The sequence below is a fragment of the Equus asinus genome, chromosome 2, assembly GCF_041296235.1.
Source record: "Equus asinus isolate D_3611 breed Donkey chromosome 2, EquAss-T2T_v2, whole genome shotgun sequence".
NCBI lineage: Eukaryota > Metazoa > Chordata > Mammalia > Perissodactyla > Equidae > Equus > Equus asinus.
Window position 1 is genome coordinate 153,888,221 of NC_091791.1, and position 20,854 is coordinate 153,909,074.

The 20,854-nt window shown below is 47.4% G+C and overlaps 1 protein-coding gene across 1 annotated transcript in view; it reads left to right on the plus strand.

Annotated features, from left to right (window-relative positions):
* EHD4 (EH domain containing 4) overlaps positions 1-20,854 on the plus strand; it is a 74,139-nt gene that overhangs the window by 23,036 nt on the left and 30,249 nt on the right. The window contains exon 3 of the mRNA XM_014857326.3: positions 4,493-4,590. Within this exon, the coding sequence (XP_014712812.1) occupies positions 4,493-4,590 (98 nt within the window). The remainder of the gene's footprint in view (positions 1-4,492; positions 4,591-20,854) is intronic.

Consider the following 20,854-nt stretch of genomic DNA (forward strand, 5'->3'; position numbering starts at 1 on the left):
GAAGAAATTCTGAGTCTCATTTACTTCTTCATTGCCCCTTTCTTTTTGAAAAATAACTGTGATCACTGGCCTTAAGAATTGAAATTTTGAAACTTCCTTTTGAGCTGAAGGAGTCTGAACAGTACTTCCAGGAGTCCAATCATTTTATCCAGGCCTGATGATGGTGATGATTAAAAAAACTCTACTGTCTTACATTTGTGTAATGATTTAGCAACAATAGAATGCGTACATGTGTTTTTGGACTTATACTCTATTTTTACCTCTATGTTTCTAATTAAATGAGGCTTCATTAAATAGACTTTTTTTAGACTAGGAATATTACATAGCCCCTTAGTACCATTGGGAATTTTTTAGAAGCTGACTTAATGTGAGCACACAGCATCAGTCCAGACACAGGCTGGCCCCAGCAGTGCACTTAGCCACGGAGATTAAGGAAAAGAGACTCTTGCCAAGAATCACTCTTGATTCACCAGCAAAATTGCTGGGTGTTTTTTTTTTTTCTTCTGAAGGATTAAGAATTTGATTTGATTTGATCTCAGATTTGATCTAAGGGGTCACCATGGGCTTCTTAGAGTCTGGATGTGAAACTGAATTCCTCCTGGGCAGTGGAAGGTTGATCAGCCATTTGTGGCAGGACCGTGTATTAGTAATTGTTACAGATTAGTTGTCAAAGTCTTTTTGCATATCGTGTGGTATTTACTGTGCAAACTTAGGAAGTCGTGTAGTCTCTCCGGTCTTACTGTCATCAATGAAGTGAGCTGGGCTGGAAGGAGGTGCTTTGAAACAGCTGCATACTCTCTCCATTGCAAGTTTAGGTTTATTTGAACCTAATGACAGCCTGAGAGTCCTCAGGCTGGTAGCATTGCTCAGAAACCCACACAAAGTCAAAGGGTGAGTGAGCCCAAGCCGGGTCTTCTGCCTCCTGTTTGCTGCCCTGCTCTCCACCTGTAGGTAGGGAGCAGGTCGCACACACGGGAGCCTCTTTGGCACGGACTTCCAGGGCTGTGGCACGTCACTCCTTTGTTTCAGGATGTTGCCCTCTGTGTGATAAAGGTACACGGCAGTGGTTCAAGTGCATGAAGTGGTAGGAGCAGCCTAGTAGTCAAGAACCTGGACTCTGGAGTCAGCACTGCCGGGATAGCACCCCAGCTCCATCCCTTGTCAGCCGTGTGACTTGGCAAGTTGTGGTATGTGACCCCTCTGTGCCCCAGTCTCCTCCCTCCTAAGATGGTGGTGCACAGCCCTCCCTCTGAGGTTGTGGCGAGGATCGAGTGAGTTAATGTGTACGGAAAGTGCTTAGAACAGTGCCTGACACGCAGTAAGTGTCAGGGAATGCTTGTGCTATTTTGTTATTACTGGAACTGCTGGATATCACTATATTGTTTGGAAATCAAAAGCAGTATTAAGGGACTGCCTGTTTTTTTAAAATGTTGATCATTGAATCAGAATGTTAGTGTCCGGAGGCAATTTTAAGAACTCTATTCCTCTCACCTCCTCCTTCTCCTGTGGGCGGGACTCCTAGCCACTGGCCAAGACCTTACAGCCCAGACCATTCCCTTAGCTACCCGCTTTCTGCAACCCCTGAGCCTTCCTTGGTTGGGGTGGGTGACGGAATGGGGCCCAGCGTAGGGTTTGGTCCGCTCCTCCCCTCCTTCTATGAGAAAACAGAGTGTGTCAGGTCAGCCCTGGGTGAGGGAGACACTTCATAAAAGCTTACGTGAGGCTCCTGGGCTTCACCAGCCCATGTCTGAATATTTCCTGTGAAATGTAGACAGCGAGGCATGGGCGCATTTTATGTTAGTCCCTCTGGGAGGAGTAGGAAATCCATCTTGGGACAGCAAATCTGTGCTTAGGAACATTTCAGCAGACAGACCAAAGCAGGGACTGACCCGTGCTGACTGTGGTGTACCTAATAAGTAACCTGCTCTCCCCTTCCTCTCTTAGAGCCTCAAAGTAAGACAAGATCGCTCTAACAGCATTGCATTAGGGTTTTTTTCTGATTACAGCATAACTATTTAAGAAAACATGTGGTTCTAACCCCTAGAGCATGAGCTATGCCCCCACACGGGGGTCTGAAAGCTAACTTGTGCTCTGTGCTCCCTTGCCCACCCGCCCAACATGCCCCCCTACTTTCTGTCATGGAGTGGAGCCCAGCTTTGCACACACAACCCCAACCACCCTCTCTTGGGGTGCCCCTGGAGAGCTTGCTCCTCCTCCTCCTCGTCCTCCCCCTCCCCAACCCCCTTTCCTTCCTCCCTCCCCCCCCTTCCTCTTCCCTCCTTCCCCCTCCTCCCCTTCCGCCCTCCCTCCTCCCCCTGGTCCTCCTCTTTCCCCCACCACAGTTATCTGTCCTGGCCCCTCGCCTGCTCCCTTGTTTATTGTGTGGTAATGTCACCACGTCGGACCGCATCTTGTTTTGTAGCTCACACATTTCGCCTTGGCTTTCACATCAGGAGGCTTGAGAATTGTTGAAACGTTGCTTTGCACAGAGGGAGTGGACAGTTTATAAATTTTGAATCTTTCTGTTAACTTCACACTAGAATCCAGGGGTTTTATGTTTTGGAAAAATTGATATCGAGTGTGAGCGTGTGTTTTTGGAAAAAGATCAGCCTCTCACAGGAATATTTTACATAAAATGGTTTCACATATGTGCAATTTTTTTCACATTGCCAAAGGTCTCAAGCCGTCTGATAAAAAGGACGGGACTATGATAAGAGACTGAATCATTACTGACAAGAAATGTGGGCCGCCATAGATGTGCTCAGAACTCTGTTCCTACCCCAATTCTAGAGAATTGAATAACGGTGTTTCTTTTCCTTATCTTCCTGGGCTGCCTTGAAAATACAGGAAAGACAGTATGAGAAACTTGTCCCGAGCACCTTCAAAGAAAGTTATTTTGAAATGTTGGGAACTGTACCTCTTGCTCGGGGTTGCCCACCCCTGCTCCTCCAGCTATGTCCCCACCCTGTCCGTGGGGCTTGCTGTCCACGTGTGCGCCATGAAGGCCGGGCAGGCCTCCCTGGCCTGCATTCCCAGCATATTTACTTTCTGAGTAATCCCACCAGTTCCCCTGAATGGAAGAATTGAGCTTTCCAAGCTTTCTGCCCACACAGATGCAGAAGTTAGCTGCTTACGGTACAATCAGGCGCCTCATAACAATGTTTCAGTCAATGACGGACCACATACAGGACAGGGTCCCATAGGATTCGTACCCCATAGCCTAGGTGGATAGCAGACTATACCATCCAGGTTTGTGTAACACACTTCATGGTATTCACACAATGATGAAATCTCCTTATGATGTATTTCTCAGGACACATGCCCCTTATTAAGCAACGCGTGGCTGTCCAGGAAAAGGAGAGGCACTCTACAGTTTATGCCTTATAACACACACAGTGCCTAGGAGCGAACCGCCTCGGGCTCTGTTGCCAGGGGTGGAATAACGGAGCACTTCCCTCAGCTACTTCAGTTACGCAGTGTTAAAGCTAAAAAAGACCTCGCCAGGCCCTGGTCCGGATGTCTCCATTTACACGTGAGGAAACTAAGGCCCAGAGAGGGGAAACCTCTTGTCCAGGATCCCACAGCAAGTTATTGGCACAGGCTGAGCTGAACCTGACCCCAGATCTGCTGACCCACAGGCCGCGATTTTCCTGCCACTCCGCTCTGCTTCCAGGAGGCCGACACCAGGGCAGCCACAGGAGGGGGGTTGAGATGAGAAGGAGGAGGTGGTATCGGGGAAGTGATGGACAAGGAAGACAGCTTGGAGAAGCTTGGCCAAGGTCTTCCCCCACCCCGCCCCTTCCTCTGCTCTTAGGGCACCCCTAGGACTCCGAGGCACCCGGAGGACTTGGGGTGTTGCCCACAGGTGCATGCCCCACCCTGAGCCTCAAGCCACAGCAGGTGCCAGGCTGGATGCTGAGTCCCTGAGGCATCAGACAGTGAAAACAGGCCCCAGTACCTCCACTGTCATGTTAGGGATGCTCCAACCCAGTGAGGCAGTGACCCTGGGGAGGCCTGGGATTCGCTGGGAGGAGGAGCCCGGCATGCTGGGCCAGGAGCATCACGGAGGAGGGCAGGTGACGCTGGTGGGCTTTGGAGTCAGGCTGACCTGGGTTTAAGGTCCAGCTCTGAGTGACAGTGAGCAAGTGACTCAACCTCTCTGAGGTTAACAGTAATTTCTTCCTCATGAGGTTAATATGAGGAGCAAATGAGATGATGTTTGTAAAATACCTGAGCTTCCACTAAATGTTAGCTAAAATCACACTTAACAGTAAGGGACCCGGCAGCAGGTAGCAGCAGATGCCAGGGCACCCTGCCACACCTGCCCTGTGGTCCAGCATCTGGTCTCCGGAGCACCAGCAGAGGTGCGTCAGTCTCCTGCGAGTCCCCACCTGACAGAGGATGTCAGCAGCCCAGAGAGGCGGGGAGCTCCGCAGTTAGACCGCTCTGTGATGCGCAGTGTCTCATCCCACCTTTGGTCCCTGTCTTCCAGATTCATGTGCTCCCAGCTGCCCAATCAGGTCTTGAAGAGCATCAGCATCATCGACAGCCCTGGGATCCTGTCTGGGGAGAAGCAGCGCATCAGCCGAGGTCAGTGCCCACCCCACCCCGTCCTCCCCCAGTGCTGGCTGAGACTCTCTCTCATGTTGGTGGAGGATTTGTATCCCTGTTGTATCCTATCCATCCTCCAGGACACCCCCAGCATCCCTGAGCAGCCCTGGGGTCCAGAGCTGAAGGGGCCCCAAGAAATAACCAGGGAGTTAGAGCATCCAAGGTTCTGCCATTTCAATGGAGAAACTTTCTGGAGCCTTAGCCATAACCTTAATTCCTTTAAATACTGTTGTCTACTGCTAGTACCCACCTCAGATAAATCTTCAGACTTTAAGAGGGGACGTATCGCTTGCTGACCATTCACTTGGACACACATGACAAAAATAGAGGAGGTGAGCTCGTCACTGCAAGGGAGAGAAGCCCTCCCAGCTCCTCTGCCCACTCCCGCCTGGCACATGCTCCAGCCTGGCTGCCTCTGCGGCGCCTTCCACTGACTGAGCTTTGCTGGTATCTGCTTGGCCCTGGACCGTGTTCTGCACACTGGGGATCAGCAAAAACAGGTACCATTGCTGCCCTCGAGGGGCTTATGTTCTAGTGAGGGAGACAGACGTTAATCAAGTTGTCACTGAAAAAAATGGAAAATAAGAGCTGGGACCAGCACTCGGTGATGGGGACCGCATATCAGGGTGTAAGGGGACCTGGCCTGGCCTTGGGGTGTTGCGAAAGGCTCCCCAGAGGAAATGACATGTGAGCCAGAATCTGGAGGATGAATAGGAATCACCCAAGGGAAGCAGAGTTGAGAAAGTGTTCAGAGGCGATCTAGGGAGACTGGAAATGCTTGTGAAGAATAGCGACGTCTGGGCTCCTTCAGCCTTCAGAAAGCAAGGCTGAGGCAGTAGCTATTTCCAGACCCATGCATTCTGATTAAGCAGATGGGCCTGCTGTCCCTCCCACCCTCCTGGAGAAAGGGGCCATCAGGGCCAACCAGAGGACACAGTTTACTTACAGAAATTCCTGCCCGGAAGTGCACTGGGATGATGCCTGCGTCACAGCGACAGGTCAAGTTCCCCTCACCCTGGCCCTTGAAACAAAGGATCGTTCCTCATGTTTTGCTGGCAGGGAGAAGATAGAGCAGATGAACTGCTGCTGTCACTTCTCGCTGATAACTCTTCACAGCCTGTTGAACAGCACATCAGTCGAACCATGTTGGGACGTGGTGGCATGCCAAGGTTGAGCGGTGACCTGTCTGTGTCACGGCCGTGGGTCAGGGCCAGGCCGTGAACTCCCGCAGCACTCCTGAAGCAAAAGCACAGTTACACAGGCTGTAGGACATGCCGGGAGCCAGAAGGCAAGAGTCCTGTGACAGGGATAAAGAAAGGGCTTCCGAGGTCTATGAGCCATTCTTCCTGGTGGTGTTTCAGAAATGCTGACCTGAAGCCACCAGGGACTCCCAGAGCTCTCACTACCTCGCTGGGTCTTCACCCATTCCATCAGGGACTCGGGCCATTAGGAGCTGAGGCCTCCAAGAACATCGCTCTTATAGAAAAAGCCAGGTTAATGCTATTCTTCTCTCATAAACATCTTTGTTGGTTTTATTTTCTGATAGAAAAGTAACATTTATTGTAAAGGATTCAAGCAATGAACAAGAGTATACAAAAATGTCTCTCTGTCACAAATAACAATTATTAATGGTTTTCTCTGGCTCCTTAGAGACTTTTTCCTGTGCATACACAGAACAGAAATGCCATGACCATGCACATTTTCTATGACTTGTTTTCATCATAGCAGTCTCTCGCAGACATCATTCCGTGCCAGTATATTCAAATTACTTTATTCTTTTTAACAGCTGATTAGGTTCCATCAAAGGGACATAACATAGTTTAACTAATTCGTGAATATTGTGATGGTTAATAATTTTTCACTCTTACAAATAGTGTGACAGATAGACATCTTTTTTGTATGTTTACACCTCAGTGCCAATAGATTTTTTTTTTAAGAGTCAGTTTAGGACCACTAATTTGGCCTCATAAAAGTTGCTCTCAGATAAAATGTTTTGTTTTAAATGGAAAATAAAACCGTCATGTTCCACAGCTTTTCCAACCTGCCCAGGTTTTGCTATCTCTAAATGTCTGACCGAAGTATGCTGGAGAAACATGTGGTCCTGGTAATAAATCTTTCTTTTTACTTCTGAATTTTTAAAATTTAATTATCTTGTTGAGGTCATATTGGTTTATAACATTGTGTAATTTCAGGCATAGATTATTATATATCAGTTTCTGTATAGACTGCATCATGCTCCCCCATGAATAGTCTAGTTTTTATCAGTCACCATATATATGTGCCCCTTTACCCCTTTCGCCCACTCCCCGCCCCCTTCCCCTCTGGTAACCACTGATCTGCTCTCTATCCATGTGTGTGTTTATCTTCCACATGTGAGTGAAATCATACGTTTACCTCTGAGTTTTAAGATCTCTAGATTTTGGCTTCAGCCTTTTCCATTTCTTTTCGTTTGTAGACCTTTGGCCAATTCTAATCATCAGTGATCTTTGGGGTTTCTCCTTTGCTTAGTACTTGTAAGTGTCTTCAGACTGTAGCTCCTTGCCAGTGGTGGAGCACAGCGTGATGCTCTCAGGATGCTTTCAAGATCAGTTCTTTTCAACACTTTATGATAATCTGACTCATATCCTTGTCTGACTTGCCATGGCATGTACTTACTCACATCCTAGCACAGAAATAGCAAATATGGTTCCAACCAGTTGACCGGTCCCGGCCACCCTGACAGACACAGCAGCTGAAGGGGCAGGATCGGGAGCTGCAGACAATGACAGCATGAAGCATTGCAGCCGGCTTCCCCCGCTTGAGCACCATAAAGTGTTTGGGCACAGCTGGTGGTCGGAGTCACTCGGCTGACAGTTTCAACACATTAGCCCCAAAGAACATGCACTGTTTGAGAGCTGCTTCAGCTTAGACTGTTGCCGACAGCGCTACCTTCTCACACGTGCCCCTCTCGGCCTCCATCCCTCCCGCTTCATAAATCACAGCACCACCTGCACCAGTCATTTATGTCAACGTTGGATGAGGTAGTTGGTACAAAATGTGACCCGTAGAATATTTGAAACATCCCCCATTGACTTTATTAGTGGAGATTTGCCTCCCTTTGGGGTGTTTCATCTGTGGAAGAGGAAGGGCGGTGGCTGCTATGCTTTCTCCTTGTCCCTTTGTGCACTTGATGGAGTCGCTCTCAGCCAGCGGAGTCTCATCAGGCAGGTCCCTCCTGCACACTTAAAGAGCCTCCTTGAAGTGTGCTCCATGCTGGCAGTGTGAGAGCAGCTGCTGGATACTGAGCCCTGGCTGCGTGTCGACACTGCTGATCATGGAGGATTTGCTGTCTCAGTTAAACCTGCCTTCGATCATGCTCAGACAGAAGCTTAGCCCTTGCCCTTGGCGCTCCCGCAGAGCGGGGCCTTCCAGCGATCACAAGAATTCTTTCCCCAGCTGCTGGGCCAGATGGGTGACTGAGCTTGACATCTGGAGAGTGGACAGAGTAAAAACTGTTGATGAGCTGCTGCTTTTGGAGAGCAGGCTCAGAGTGCTTCGGGCAGTTGCTGAAGGCCGAAGCTGCTGGGTGGACCCAGTCCACCCTCTAGCCTGCAGGGCTGTGCAGCCCTGGCTGAGAGCATGCTGGACACCCGGGGCAGCTTCAAGAGGAAGTGGTGAGTGTGTGGGAACTGCTGAGCACCCCCAGGAAGACCTGCTGGCTGCGCCGCACCCAGAGTTCTCCCCATCAGCACGGGATGAGATAGATGGCAGGTGGAGCGGTAGAGTGTTGTGCTGCTTTGCTGTGGGTGGAATGGGGAAGGAGGGACCTGAACTGGGGAGCTGGCCTCACATCACCACTGGCAGCCCTCAGGCACCCCCAGGGCATTGCCCAGGTGTCCCTGAGCTCTGGGGACCAGATGGCCTAGTGAGGATGTACCTCCAGGAAGGAGTCCTGATGCCTTAGTGGTGGAAGCACAAATGCGGACTTTGAGCCTGGGGCTCAGCCACGCACCTCACCTCTCGGGGGCTTCATTCTTCCTCGTTTGTTCATTCTTCTCTCTCATGACATCATAAGCCTGGTTCCTTCTTATTCTGTGCTGCATGGAGGGGGCAAGCATGATGACCAGGAGGACAGGGCATTTCATAGTCATTGCTCTTCTGTAGGCCAAAGTCATAGGTGACAAGAAGAAACGTTTGATGTTTCTGCATGATGGTTCCTATTTTGTCGTGTTAGGTTTGAGGCAAAACATGGCAAACCCACTCTTATGTTCGGAGTGACCTTTACCAATTAGAATGTGTCTTGGCACAGCCTTCTCGTCTGCAGAATCTTCACATTGACCCTAGAAGTCAGGTACTAAACCCCCTGCCTCCCTGCTCTGTGCTCCAGAGAGAAACAAGAACATTTGGAGGGAGTAAATGTTATCTAAATCTCCTATTTGGGAGCTCTATAAATAAAACCCGGTAGGATAATTGATTTTGGAGCAATTTTTAGTATTCTACTCCATATGGAAACCCATTGCCCTTCGCATGTTCCTTAGTTTAATTATAGTTAGCGGAAAACGTTTAGGAACAAAAGATTGAGTTTAGTTACTCCACAGCAGCTGCCTTGGCTGACATGAAGAATTCCCATTTTTTATGGGAATAAACGTGTTCTGACATATTTATAATAATAATTTTATTCTAATCAACTAAGAGCTGCCTAAAAGTCCCACAGACTTTTCTTGATTCTTTTGTTGGAGCCAGTAAAAGAATGTTTGAATTCTTAGGATTTTCTAAATTATTTTCCTGAAGTGGGTGGGTGGAATCTGACTTGGATCACGCTTGGGGACATCCTTGGCCCCGATGATGGCATCCACATTTTTGACTGAATGTGGCGAGAAAAGAGCACATTTATCCACACATCCTTATTTTCATTCCTAGTCTCTTATTATTCTGACTCCTGAGCTGTTTGCCCTCTAAAATACTGTTTATTTCATGCTGAACTTAAACATCATCTTGGGTTTATTTCCGGATTCAGCATGAACACAAGTGTGTTCCTGACTACTTGGTACAAAACTCTGGGTTCTGGCTCCAATCATAATGTCCCTGTCTGACAGGAGAGCACTGGAAAATTCTAACGTGGCAGCTTGTGTACTTGTCCATCTATTTAGCACAAAAGCATTCGGAAGGTGCTGTTTTAGCAGCAAATAATTATTCCTCTGGTTTCCTGAGAGTATGAGGTTTTCAGTAGCCTCAAAAGACTTGACTTGTATAACAAAAACAGTAACATTTTTCCCTTTTAAAAATGTAAATAACCCTAGAAGAAAAGACTCTTGATCTGAATTTTCCAGATCTACCTGTTCTCCCAGGGCCAACAGCTTGTCAAGTGAAAGTTTGAGGGTGTCGTCTCCTGAGGTTTGAGCCCTTCTCGTTATAAGTCAATGAGTAGAACTGAGAAGATAGTGAAAAATAAAAGGGCAGAAAATGACCTGCTAGTAAAAGCAATAAATAATAGTAATGCATGAAACGGAAGGGTTCTAACTTTGCTTCAAATAACATCACAGACAATAACATTAACTTCAAAAACATTCATTCATGTTTAAACATGTCCATACAGACAGCCTTAGGTCCTCCTGACTTTTGCAACTTTAAGGAAAGCCCTCAAGAATAAAAAGGCATCTGATAGTGACAGGTAGCTGTGAACAGGCGGTTTCAGGGATCTGCCAGCCCCGCTGAGATGTCCAATCGTCATATCACAAAAGAATTGACAGACTCCGGAAACAGGGCATGGAATCCAACCTGTCATTAATAAAGGCATAGAAAAAGGAGAGACGACGAAAACATACTCATCAGGGAAGTGCAAACACATCTACTTGACACGTGTATTGAACTTGAGAGACAAAAGGCTGGATTTTGAAGGCTGCCCGAAAAAAGAGAGAGAACATTTAGAGATGTCCAAATAAGAATGACTTCCCCTCTCGGGCCTTGGGAACAAGAAGGACTAGAGAGGAAAACACACCCGTACTTGAGAGGAATGAGTCTTTTCCCCTGAAAGAACGAGAAGGCGTGGAGCAAGATGTGAGCCAGGTTCACAGCAGCAAAGATAGTCCTAGAAGCACTGAGAGAGCTGAGAGCGGAAGAGACTTCAGAGGCCAGCAGCTCCCAGCGGGCAGTGTTGGCAGGTGGAGCCTGTCACTGAGGGGGACCGCGCAGCCCAAGGCTGCAGGTGTCAGCGCTGGACTTCATGAAGAGTTTCTGAGGGGCCTGCCGGGTAGCGCTGGAACAAGGAAGTTCAGGCCTTATAAATACGAGTAGAAATAATCATTTCGGAGAGGGAGTTGTGAGGCAGCCCTATCCCCTCTCTCCTTCGGGTCATCACACGACCACAGATACAGCTCCGGACCACATCATGTGACCTTGGTGTGACCAGACTACGGTCACCTGAGCTCACTGGACACGTGGCCCTTATTGTAGGTGCTGCTCGTGTCCCCAGCTCCCTATCCTGTGGTTGGTGCAGGGTTTCTTGATTGTTTTATTTGGTTTTATTTCTTGGGTTTTTGGCCTCACGACAGTTCAAGCTCTGTCAGCTCCACTCCCTGTCCACTGCGGCTGCTGCACACTTTCAGGGCGTCCCCAGGCTTCCTCAGCATGCCCTTGAGCCTTCACCCTTGGATCCAGAAGTTGAGTGGACAGGGCCCAAGGCAGAGCCTTGAGGCACACCGATAGACTGCTCTCCAGGTTGACAGCAATTCATCAATAAACAAGTTCTTTTGAGATGTATTGAGCTCCTCTGTGCCAGGTACCAGCCAGGAACTGGGAGTGTAAAGATGAACAAGGTACCACCCCTGCCCTGGGGTAGCCACAGCCTAGTGTGGTCATCCAGCCAGTCACTGATGCACCAAATTGTTCTGAAAGAAAAGTATCACCTAAACAGAGAGTTATCATTCAGTCAACAAACACTGGGCAAAAAAGAGGGAGATGGTCACTGCCCTTATGGAATTTACATTCTGATGGGAGAGTCAGACAAGAAAAGTAGGTAAACAAATAAATACAATCATTGTAAGTACTGATGACTGCCAGGAAGGATAAGACTTTGAACTCAATGAGAAGGGGCGAGGTGGGACGGCCACACTTGGAAGGTGGGGAGGCCTGTGGCTGAAAGCTCAGAAGGAGCCGGCTGGCAGAGTGGGGCAGGTCAAGGTTTTGCAAGTTTTGGCTGACCACGTTGTCTACTCAGATATTTCCCACCTGATATAGAAAGGATATATAAAATAATAGACATGCAAGTATCAGATATTCACACATGGATTTCAATTCCTGCCTATTCATGTTTTTTTCTGACATCTCTTCTATAACCTACGCTAATCAGTCTATAAACTCAGAGTCAGACAGTTGGCTTTCCTTGGTCCAGTCGAGAGACTGTAGTTGTGAAGCGTCAGTTGTGAAGCGGAAAGCTTGTGGACAGTAGAATTGGACTTCTGGATTCCAGTTCAGCTCAGCCATTTACCAACCCTGTGGCCTTGGGACAGTTGATAATCTCTCTGTAAAATGAAGGTAATAATGGTACCTACCACATAATGTTGTTATAGCTGAGTTCATACATAGAAAACTGAAAATAATGCCCAGCCTAGCACATAGTAAGTACTCAGGAAATGTTAGCTGTTATTATTACCTTCATCATCTCATCGTATTATTGTTTTCTTTGTTGTTGAAGGCCAAAGCGTTTCAAAAGCTGAGTTTAATCAGCCTTTACATTGGTTTCTTGCCTCTTAAAGTCATCTGTCTTGCAGAGTAGGAGAAATTTTTGTCACGTTCTTTGAAATGTGGAGTTTGTTGTTCAGAGACTAAATATGCTGTTTTTGGAGAAGTGTTTCTGCCTTTTCCCACGTGTCTCGGTCATTTTATTGCTGATTGGCTTTTAAATTTTGACATCATATGTCCTTCTGGAAGTAGAAAAGAGATAACACTGGAATTGATCATCCAATTTTAAAAATATTTGATGGAAAAGGAATTTTTAAATAATGGACAGATATTTTGTAGATTTGTGTATATGATCCTTTTGGCATTCCTCTGTTTTAGAAGTGATGGCGTATAAAGCAATGGGTAATATTAGGGGCATGCGAGACTATTCGTTCAACACTCATTTATATTGATTATCTACCAAGTGCCAAGCACTGTCCTGGATGCCAGTTCTCAAAATGAGTGAAACACAGGCCCTGGCCAGAGTGCTCATACTCATTCGAGGTGGATGAACCTGCAAGAAAGGCACTCTGACCGTGTGCATTACAGGAATTCTGATCAAGAAGTGCAGTGAGCAGGGGGACTCCCCAGCCCCCCACGGGAGTGGAAGGCAGCAGTCAACGAAGCTGCTAAGAGAAGGGGCTCTTCTTCCCCCCACCGCCCAGTTTTTGGGGGGGGATTTGCATCTTCTCTCTCTCTCTCTCTCTTTCTTTAACAATTCAGTGGGATTTTTTGGTATGTTTACAGACTTGTGCAACCATTACCACAGTCAATTTTAGAACATTTCACCACCCCAAAAAGAAACCTTGTACTCGTTAGCAATCGCTACCCATTCTCCTCCTCTGCCTAGACCCTGGCAACCACTAATCTACCTTCTGTCTCTATGGATTTGCCTATTCGGGACATTTCATGTAAATGGAATCATACAATATGTGGCCTTTGCATCTGGCTTCTTTCACTTAGCATACTGTTTTCAAGGTTCATCCATGTTGAGCATGTGTCGGTACTTCATTCCTTTTATGGTTGAATCGCATTCCATTGTATGGATATACCACGTTTTATTTATTTGTCAGTTAATGGACATTTGAGTTGTTTCCACTTTTTTGTCTATTTTGAATAATGCTGCTATGATCATTCATGCATGAGTTTTTGTGAAAAGATATGTTTTCAGTTCTTTTGGGTATATACCTAGAAGCAGAATTGCTGGGTCATAAGGTAACTTAGTGTTTAGTGTTTTGAGGAACTGCCAAACTATTTCCCAAAGTGACTGCGTCATTTTACATTTCCACTAGCAGTATATGGGGGTTCCAGTTTCTCCACATCCTCACCAACACTGTCGTTTTGATTAGAGCCATCCTAGTAGGTATGAAGTGGTATTTCATTGTGATTTCAATTTGCAGTTCTCTGATGGCTAATGATGTTGAGCATCTTTTCATGTGCTTTCTTGGCCACTTATATATCTTCTTTGGAGAAATATGTGTGCAGATCGTTTGCCCATTTTTAAATTGGATTATTTGTCTTTCTATTGTCGAGTTTTAACATTCTTTATATATCCTATATACTAGTGAAATATATGATTTGCAAATATTTTGTCTTATTTTGTGGGTTGTCTGAAGGATAAAAGTTTTCGATTTTAATGAAATCTAATTTATCTATTTTAATTTTTGTCACTTGTGCTTTTGGCTTAACCCAAGCTCATGGACATTTACGCTTAAATTTTTTTCTAACAGGTTTATAGTTGTACTATTTACGTGTAGGTCATTGATACATTTTAAGTTAATTTTCGTATATGATGTGAGGTTGGGGTCCAACTTGATTCTTTTGCATATGTATATCCTGTTGTCCCAGTAGCATTTGTTGAAAAGACAGTACATTGAATTGTCTTGGCACCCTTGTTAAAAATCACTTGGCAGAGCCAGCCCAGTGGCGAGGTGGTTAAATTCACATGCTCTGCTCTGGCAGCCCAGGGGTCGCAGGTTCGGATCCTGGGCATGGACCTAGCATGGCTTGTCAAGCCACACTATGGCGGCATCCCACATAAAATAGAGGAAGACTGGCACAGATGTTAGCTCAGCACCAATCCTCCTCAGGTGAAAAGAGGAAGACTGGCAACAGATGTTAGCTTAGGGCCAATCTTCCTCACACACACACACACAAAATCAATTGACTATAAATGTGAAGGCTTACTTCTGGACTCTCAGTTCTATTTTATTGACCTGTACGTCTGACCTTATGAAGCAGTTCTTCTTGCTCAGAGCCTCCAGGTGAATGGGTGAGGTCAGGGCCTATAGGACGGGGGTGGGGATCAAGTGAGATGATGGTGTGAAGCTCTTCCCACAGCACCTGTCTGGTGTGTAGTCAAGGGAAAGATAACCGTGGCTGTGCTACTATTGTTACTCTCTCCCAGGCGGCAGAAAGAGTGCGTGCAAGAACAGGGGGAGGTGCATGAGCTCAGGACCCTTTGGAGGAATGCGAGTGTGTGCATGACTGGAACTTGGGTGTATGGCGGGTGCACACACATGTCAGGAGACTGGGTTTTGTCCTGAAGGCTGCGTGGAATACTGAGGGGTGTGAGGCAGAGGATGAATTGTTCGAGAATTCTATAGACTGGAACATATGTCCGCAGGCTGGATCATGAAGCCATTTTTATATTTAGAGTTTGAGCTCAGGGACTTGTTTCTGAGCTTTGTTTGAATTTGGCAGCAACAGAAAAGCATTCCACCCCCCGGGGCTGGGGCCGACGGCTGGTGATTAGTCTGCAGATCCTGTTTTCTGGCCAGGCAAAGGCCAGCCTGAGGTTGGGTTCTGAGGCCTTGGACATCACTCACTTCTCGGGCCTCCAGCAGGAAATCCTGGTTTCTTTTTGTTTCAGGGAAGTTAGCTGACAAACACATTCATGGCTCCTTTTCCGCTGGTGCCACGGGAAATTCCACACCCCAAGTGTTGCTGCTTCTGCCCCTGATGTGAGCGAGTCATCACCCTGACTCAGAATGGCGTTCACCAAGTCCTGGCAGCTATTTTTAGTTTCTCTTAATGTTTTAAATGCATACTTGATCATGAGAAATGACTGCTTCTACCCAAACTTTAAACCTACCTGGACTTTTAAATGAAAAACAAAATTATTTTTGGTGGAGAGAAGGGTACTTCTCTTACTTTCCATGTGGAGCAGCTCATGATCGTAAAGCACAGACATTGGGATACAGAGTTGAATCAGAGAAAAGGTTTGCTCCTTACTCTTTTAGGTAGTAATAATAATAGGTAATGCTTACACAGTGCATTGTTAAGTGCTTTCCGTATATTATTAATTCATTCGCTCCTCACAAAAGCTCTGTGAGGTAGGAACTATTATCCCATTTTATAGGAGAGAAGACCGAGGCGGAAAGAGGGTTAGTAGTTCACCCCCAGTCCTATAGCAAGCGTGGTAGCTGGTCTCAAAAGATGCCTTCTCCTCCCGCCGCCCCCACCGCCATGAACCGCGCCTCCCAGTGTTCACGCCCCAGTGCAGTCTCCTCCCCTCGAACCTGGGATGGCCTTCTGACTCACTTTTTGCTCAGTAGACTTCAGCACAACTGATGCCTCATGATTTCCCAAGTCTAAGTCGTAAGAAGCTCTGAAGGTTCTACCTGGATCTCTTGACATGTTTGTTCTGGGGAGGCCAACTGCCATCTAGAAAGTTCAACCCTGAGACTACCAAACTGTGAGGGAAGCCCAAGCTAGTCACACGGAGAGGCCGAGAGGCTGGCGCCGCCTGGGGCCGTCCCAGCTAGCCCAGCTGAGGTGTGAGGGAGGACGTCATCGTGGACGACCAGCTCAGCTGAGCCTTCAGGTGGTTCCAGCCTCAACTGCCGTCTGTCAGCTCAGGACAGACCCCAATCAAGAAGCACCCAGCTGAGCCCAGTCAACCTCAGACCAGAGGAAATAATAAGTTGTTGTTGAAGCCACTACATTTTAAGGTGACTGATAACCAAAGCAGCTAGAAGTGGCTGAGTGGGATGCAAACCAGACAGCCTCGTTCCAGAGCGTGTGCTGTTAACAGCAAGAGACGAGGACACAAACCAGGGACATACCCCTGCCAGGTGGGCAGGCGGGCAGGCAGGCAGGCAGGCAGGCAGGCAGGCAGTCAGTCAGTCAGTCAGTCAGTCTCTCTCTCTCTTGCACTCACACACAACACTGAGAAGGCAGCACTGGGAAAGGATACTACGTTGGGCAAGTTTCCATATAATTGACACTTTTCCCCTACAAACACCAAACCTCCTGGGTTTTCTTCCTTGAGCGATTTTTGATGGGAATCTTTGGGAAAGACAGTACACACCGCCCTGCCTTCTCATTCAAAGGATAGTGAGGAAGGGAAGAGGTTTTCTTACACAGAATGTTTGCCGTTCCCACACTCTACTAGGTGCCTCCTGGTCCATCTCTGGAACACATCCTGTGTGTCAGGTACCAGGCGCTTTCATTTTAGCAGCAGCAGGTGGACGCTGTCACTGCCTTCCTGGAGCATCCACTGGGGAAGGGCCGCATAGATTTTATTCTGAGAGGAACGGGAAGCCGCTGAAGGATGATCTTTTTTAACTTTCTCCAGATTACCCAGAATATAGCTGTGAACCCGGGTGTTCTCCTACAGGGCCAGAACGGAACTGCCCTGGGTCTATTGCTCAGTTTGTGTGGGTTCCTTTGGTTGGTTGGTTTTCTCTTCCCTGACACCAGGCTGTCACTGTCACTTCTTGTGTGGTACCCATTCTCAGGTTCACCCTCCCCCTTGGCTCCTCCTCTGTCAGGGAGTCGATACGTCTGTGAATGATGCACTGAGCTCAGAGCAGTGATTCTCAGGCTCCGGGAACGTGTTGATACACTGCTTCCTGGCCTCAAGCGCAAACCATTTTGGGAGGAGGATGCTCAGAGGGCTGCCTGTCCAGCGGTTCTGATGCAGGAGGTCCCCACTTTGAGGGATATGGGGCGGTATGGAGTCTGCCCCTTTGCTATCTGCTCTGCCGCCTCCAAACCAAGTGAAAGAAAAGACGATCACACACTTGGAAGACCCCCCAGAACAGACCTGAGCTGAGTTCCCGTCTCCGTCTCACCAGTGTGAGTGCTGCCCGCTTACAGGACAGGTTGGAGAATGTGAGCGAGGCGGGCGGGGAGGTTCGGAGTCGGGTGAGGGGTGGCCCGGCACTGGGCTGGGCTCTGTGACTAACCAACATCCTCCCAGGTGAGGGCTTTTAAAGGGAGCAGAGGTGGCTTTACCCCACCCTGATGACCGGGTGACTGCTATTGCATCAGCCTCGTGGGTGTCTGACAGGGCGTCCTGGCCTGATGCTGTCCCCTGCCTGTGCCTTTGCTCCACGTAGGAGCACCCCCAAACCATTCTAGGCTTCTTGGGGAGTTAGAATTTTTAGGAACCTCTAAAGAAAAATAAAGAAGAGGTTTTAAAAAGATTTCTCCTTCGCGTTTTCAAATGTTTAATAACTTCACTGCTGTGATGCTATTATGTGCTTGTCATGCAGCCTCCATCTCTATTGCTATGTGTGGCAAAAGCCCTCTCCCCAAAATCACCGTGCCCCAGTGGGGGACCCCCAGTCCGGAGGGTGGGAAGCATAGATCATATGGATTCTAGGCGGGAGAGGAGCAGTGTAATGCCGAGAAACGCTGGCTGGAGACATTTTTCCATTTCCCTAGCTCTTCCACTTTCCAGCCGGGTGCCCTGGGCAAGTTATTCCACCTCTGTGAGCCTCAGTTTCCTCCTCTGTAACATGAGAAGAAAAGCACTGTCCCTCACGGAGTTGGATCTTGTGAGGGTCTGAATAGTAGGTGTGAATACCGAAGTGCAAGGGGTGAGAGGCCCCGAGGCGTGGACCGGGTCAGGTTTGCTGCCCTGGTGCCTGGCGGGGAGGCGCTGAGTGGATGCAGGAACATGCCGAGAATAGCAGCCCCTGCAGCAGGAACACGCCGAGAATAGCAGCCCCTGCAGGACATCTTTGTTTTCCAGGGAAGCAGAGAGGGAGGTGGTGAGGTGCAGGCAAACTCTCTGTGGGCCCTGGAGGAGGCTGAGCTGAGCTCGGATACCAGGACCCCCACTTCCCTGTGGGCCCCTCTGAGCCTCAGTTTACACTTTTATAAAATGAGGGACTTCTGCTTCCCAGAGTTGTCTGAAGATAAAGTGACATAGCATGTCCATACCATTTGGCCTAGAGTCGTGTTGAATAACTGGTGGTGATGGTGGTCTTTGCTCATTTCATGGAATTGGGGTGGTCCCAGAGTAGGCCAACCAGGATTGCGGGGTCAGCTTGGCCAAGTGCTCCAGAGTTCCCCCAGAGACAGCCAATGGTGGCCAAGTCCTAGAACTCTGACCAGCGAGGGCCTTGCTCTTCCAAGGCCCCAAAAAAGGCAGGGGAAAGATAAAGGAAATATTTGGACTTGACAGTGGAGCTATGGAAGAGTGCCAGGAGAATTCACCAAGGCATGGAGCTGGGTGAACCCGTGGGAGGTGTTCTCCTGTGGCCCAGGGCCCCACTCTTGTCACTTTTCTGATTTTTGCCATCACCCTCTTTCTGGTGTCTGGGGATATTTCTCACATGTGTCATAACACACTTTCCTCAAGAAACCTCCAATTCACCTAGATTTTTTTTAGTCTCTTTCTCAAAACCACCTCCTGTTTGAATCCAAACCATGATGCAGAGCACAAGGCAGCCCATTTGTGCAGCATCTCACCTTTCGCCAGTACTCATGAGGAGTACCACCGTTCCGTGTAAAGTGTGCACATGCTTGGGACGAAAAATTCAAGTTAGGAAAAGTTAATGAAGAGCGTTTATCCCACCCGCATCCCCCAGATCCTCTTCCAGAACAAAGCCTGTCAGCAGTCTCTCAGGGTTCCTCCCAGCGTGGGAGGGTCCCCTCCACACTGCTCTGCACCAAGATTTTTCCACTTAGCAGTAAATCTTGGAGCATGTCCCTGTCAGGACTTTCGAGCTGCCTCCTTATTCCATCGTATAAATGTGCCAGAATTAATAGCTGGTCTCCTTTTGATGGATGACATTTCAGGCTGTTTCTAACCTTTTGCTGTTACAAACAGTGCCACAGTGAATGTAGATGGTTTTGCACATACAGTGCAAGTATACACATGTGTACAGTAATGTGCAAATGTAACCATAAGATACACTCCTAGGAGTGGAATTGCTGAATCAAAAGGAGCTGTGATTTTTTTTACCGTGTTAGCTGATGCCAAAATGTCCTTTCTAGAAGATGGACCTGTTTACATTCCCACCAATGACCCACACATTCTCCCAAACTCAGGGCATTCCAGATTTTTTTTTTCTTTATCTGCACTTTATCTTTGCATTTTCTGATAGGTGAATGGCATGTCATTATAATTCTGATTTTCATTTCTCATTGTTAGTGTGGTTGAGCATCTTTTCACATTTAAAAATCTTTTCAAAGTATTTCATTTCTGGAGGTATTTGACCATTTTAAAATACCATTGGTAACTACATGGACTTTTATTTAATAAAGTGAGTGAGTCATTTTTTTTAAGGAAGAGCCAAATGTGGCCTCACATGATCCCCATTGACTTGATCTGTCTTTCCATCTGTGACGTAAACCCAGAAATAACTATCTATGAGTAATAGTTTGGCTTCAGGAGCGAGTGAGCTGATAACTTAGTTGTTGGAGCCTGTCTTCATGACTGGCTGTCGTCCAGATGCCCACAGAACAAGGACACAACCCTGGGAATGTTTGAAAGGAGGAACAGGGCAGGGCGGGGTCTTCAGGCTCACAAGTTGCTAGCAAGCCCTTTTTTGATCTCGAGGCTCTTGTCCTCTTGGTTTAACATTTCTCCTTAGAAAAGTTGGTTTGTAGAAATGTTGTCTTTTTGCCTTTCTGAACCACAAAATGACAAGAGGCATTGTCAAGGGGGCCTCCTCATACTTGGGTGGAGTCTGTATACCACTGGCATTTTGCCTCAAGAAAATCCGATACAAGTACAGGCTGACTCTGTCTGATTTATAGACGTATTGTATGAGACTTTCTTGCCTGAGGTACACAAAGCCCACTTGAAAATGAGGAATGGGCAGTTTCCATGTGCGTCACACTAGATTCCTGGATTCTGTTAATAATAATATTAGAGGGTTGAATCTGATGACCTCTTAAGCATCCTTGAAGGTCTCAGATTCTGTGACTTTTCTTCTGGTGCTTTATTTCAGCATAGAGTTGTTTGGAATCCAATGACAAAGAAATTTTGAGGGCAACTAACTACCCCTGTGGAAACAGGCAAGAACCTCCAGATGAGCCCCAAATACCATGGCACATGAGTCCAGTGGAACACATAGAGTAAAATGAAACTTGTTACTTGTTAATCGTATCATTTAGAGTTCGTCACTGAGTATACCTGTAGCCATCTGAACAGTTTTACATTCTTATTCTGGTTGTAACTAGTTGATGTCTATATACAGACACTAAATTGATTTTCCTGAGAATTTGACTTTTTATTTCAGAAAAGCTTAATATTCAGAACCACTATATCTAACTTTAATTTAAGATCTGGAAAGAATCCTAA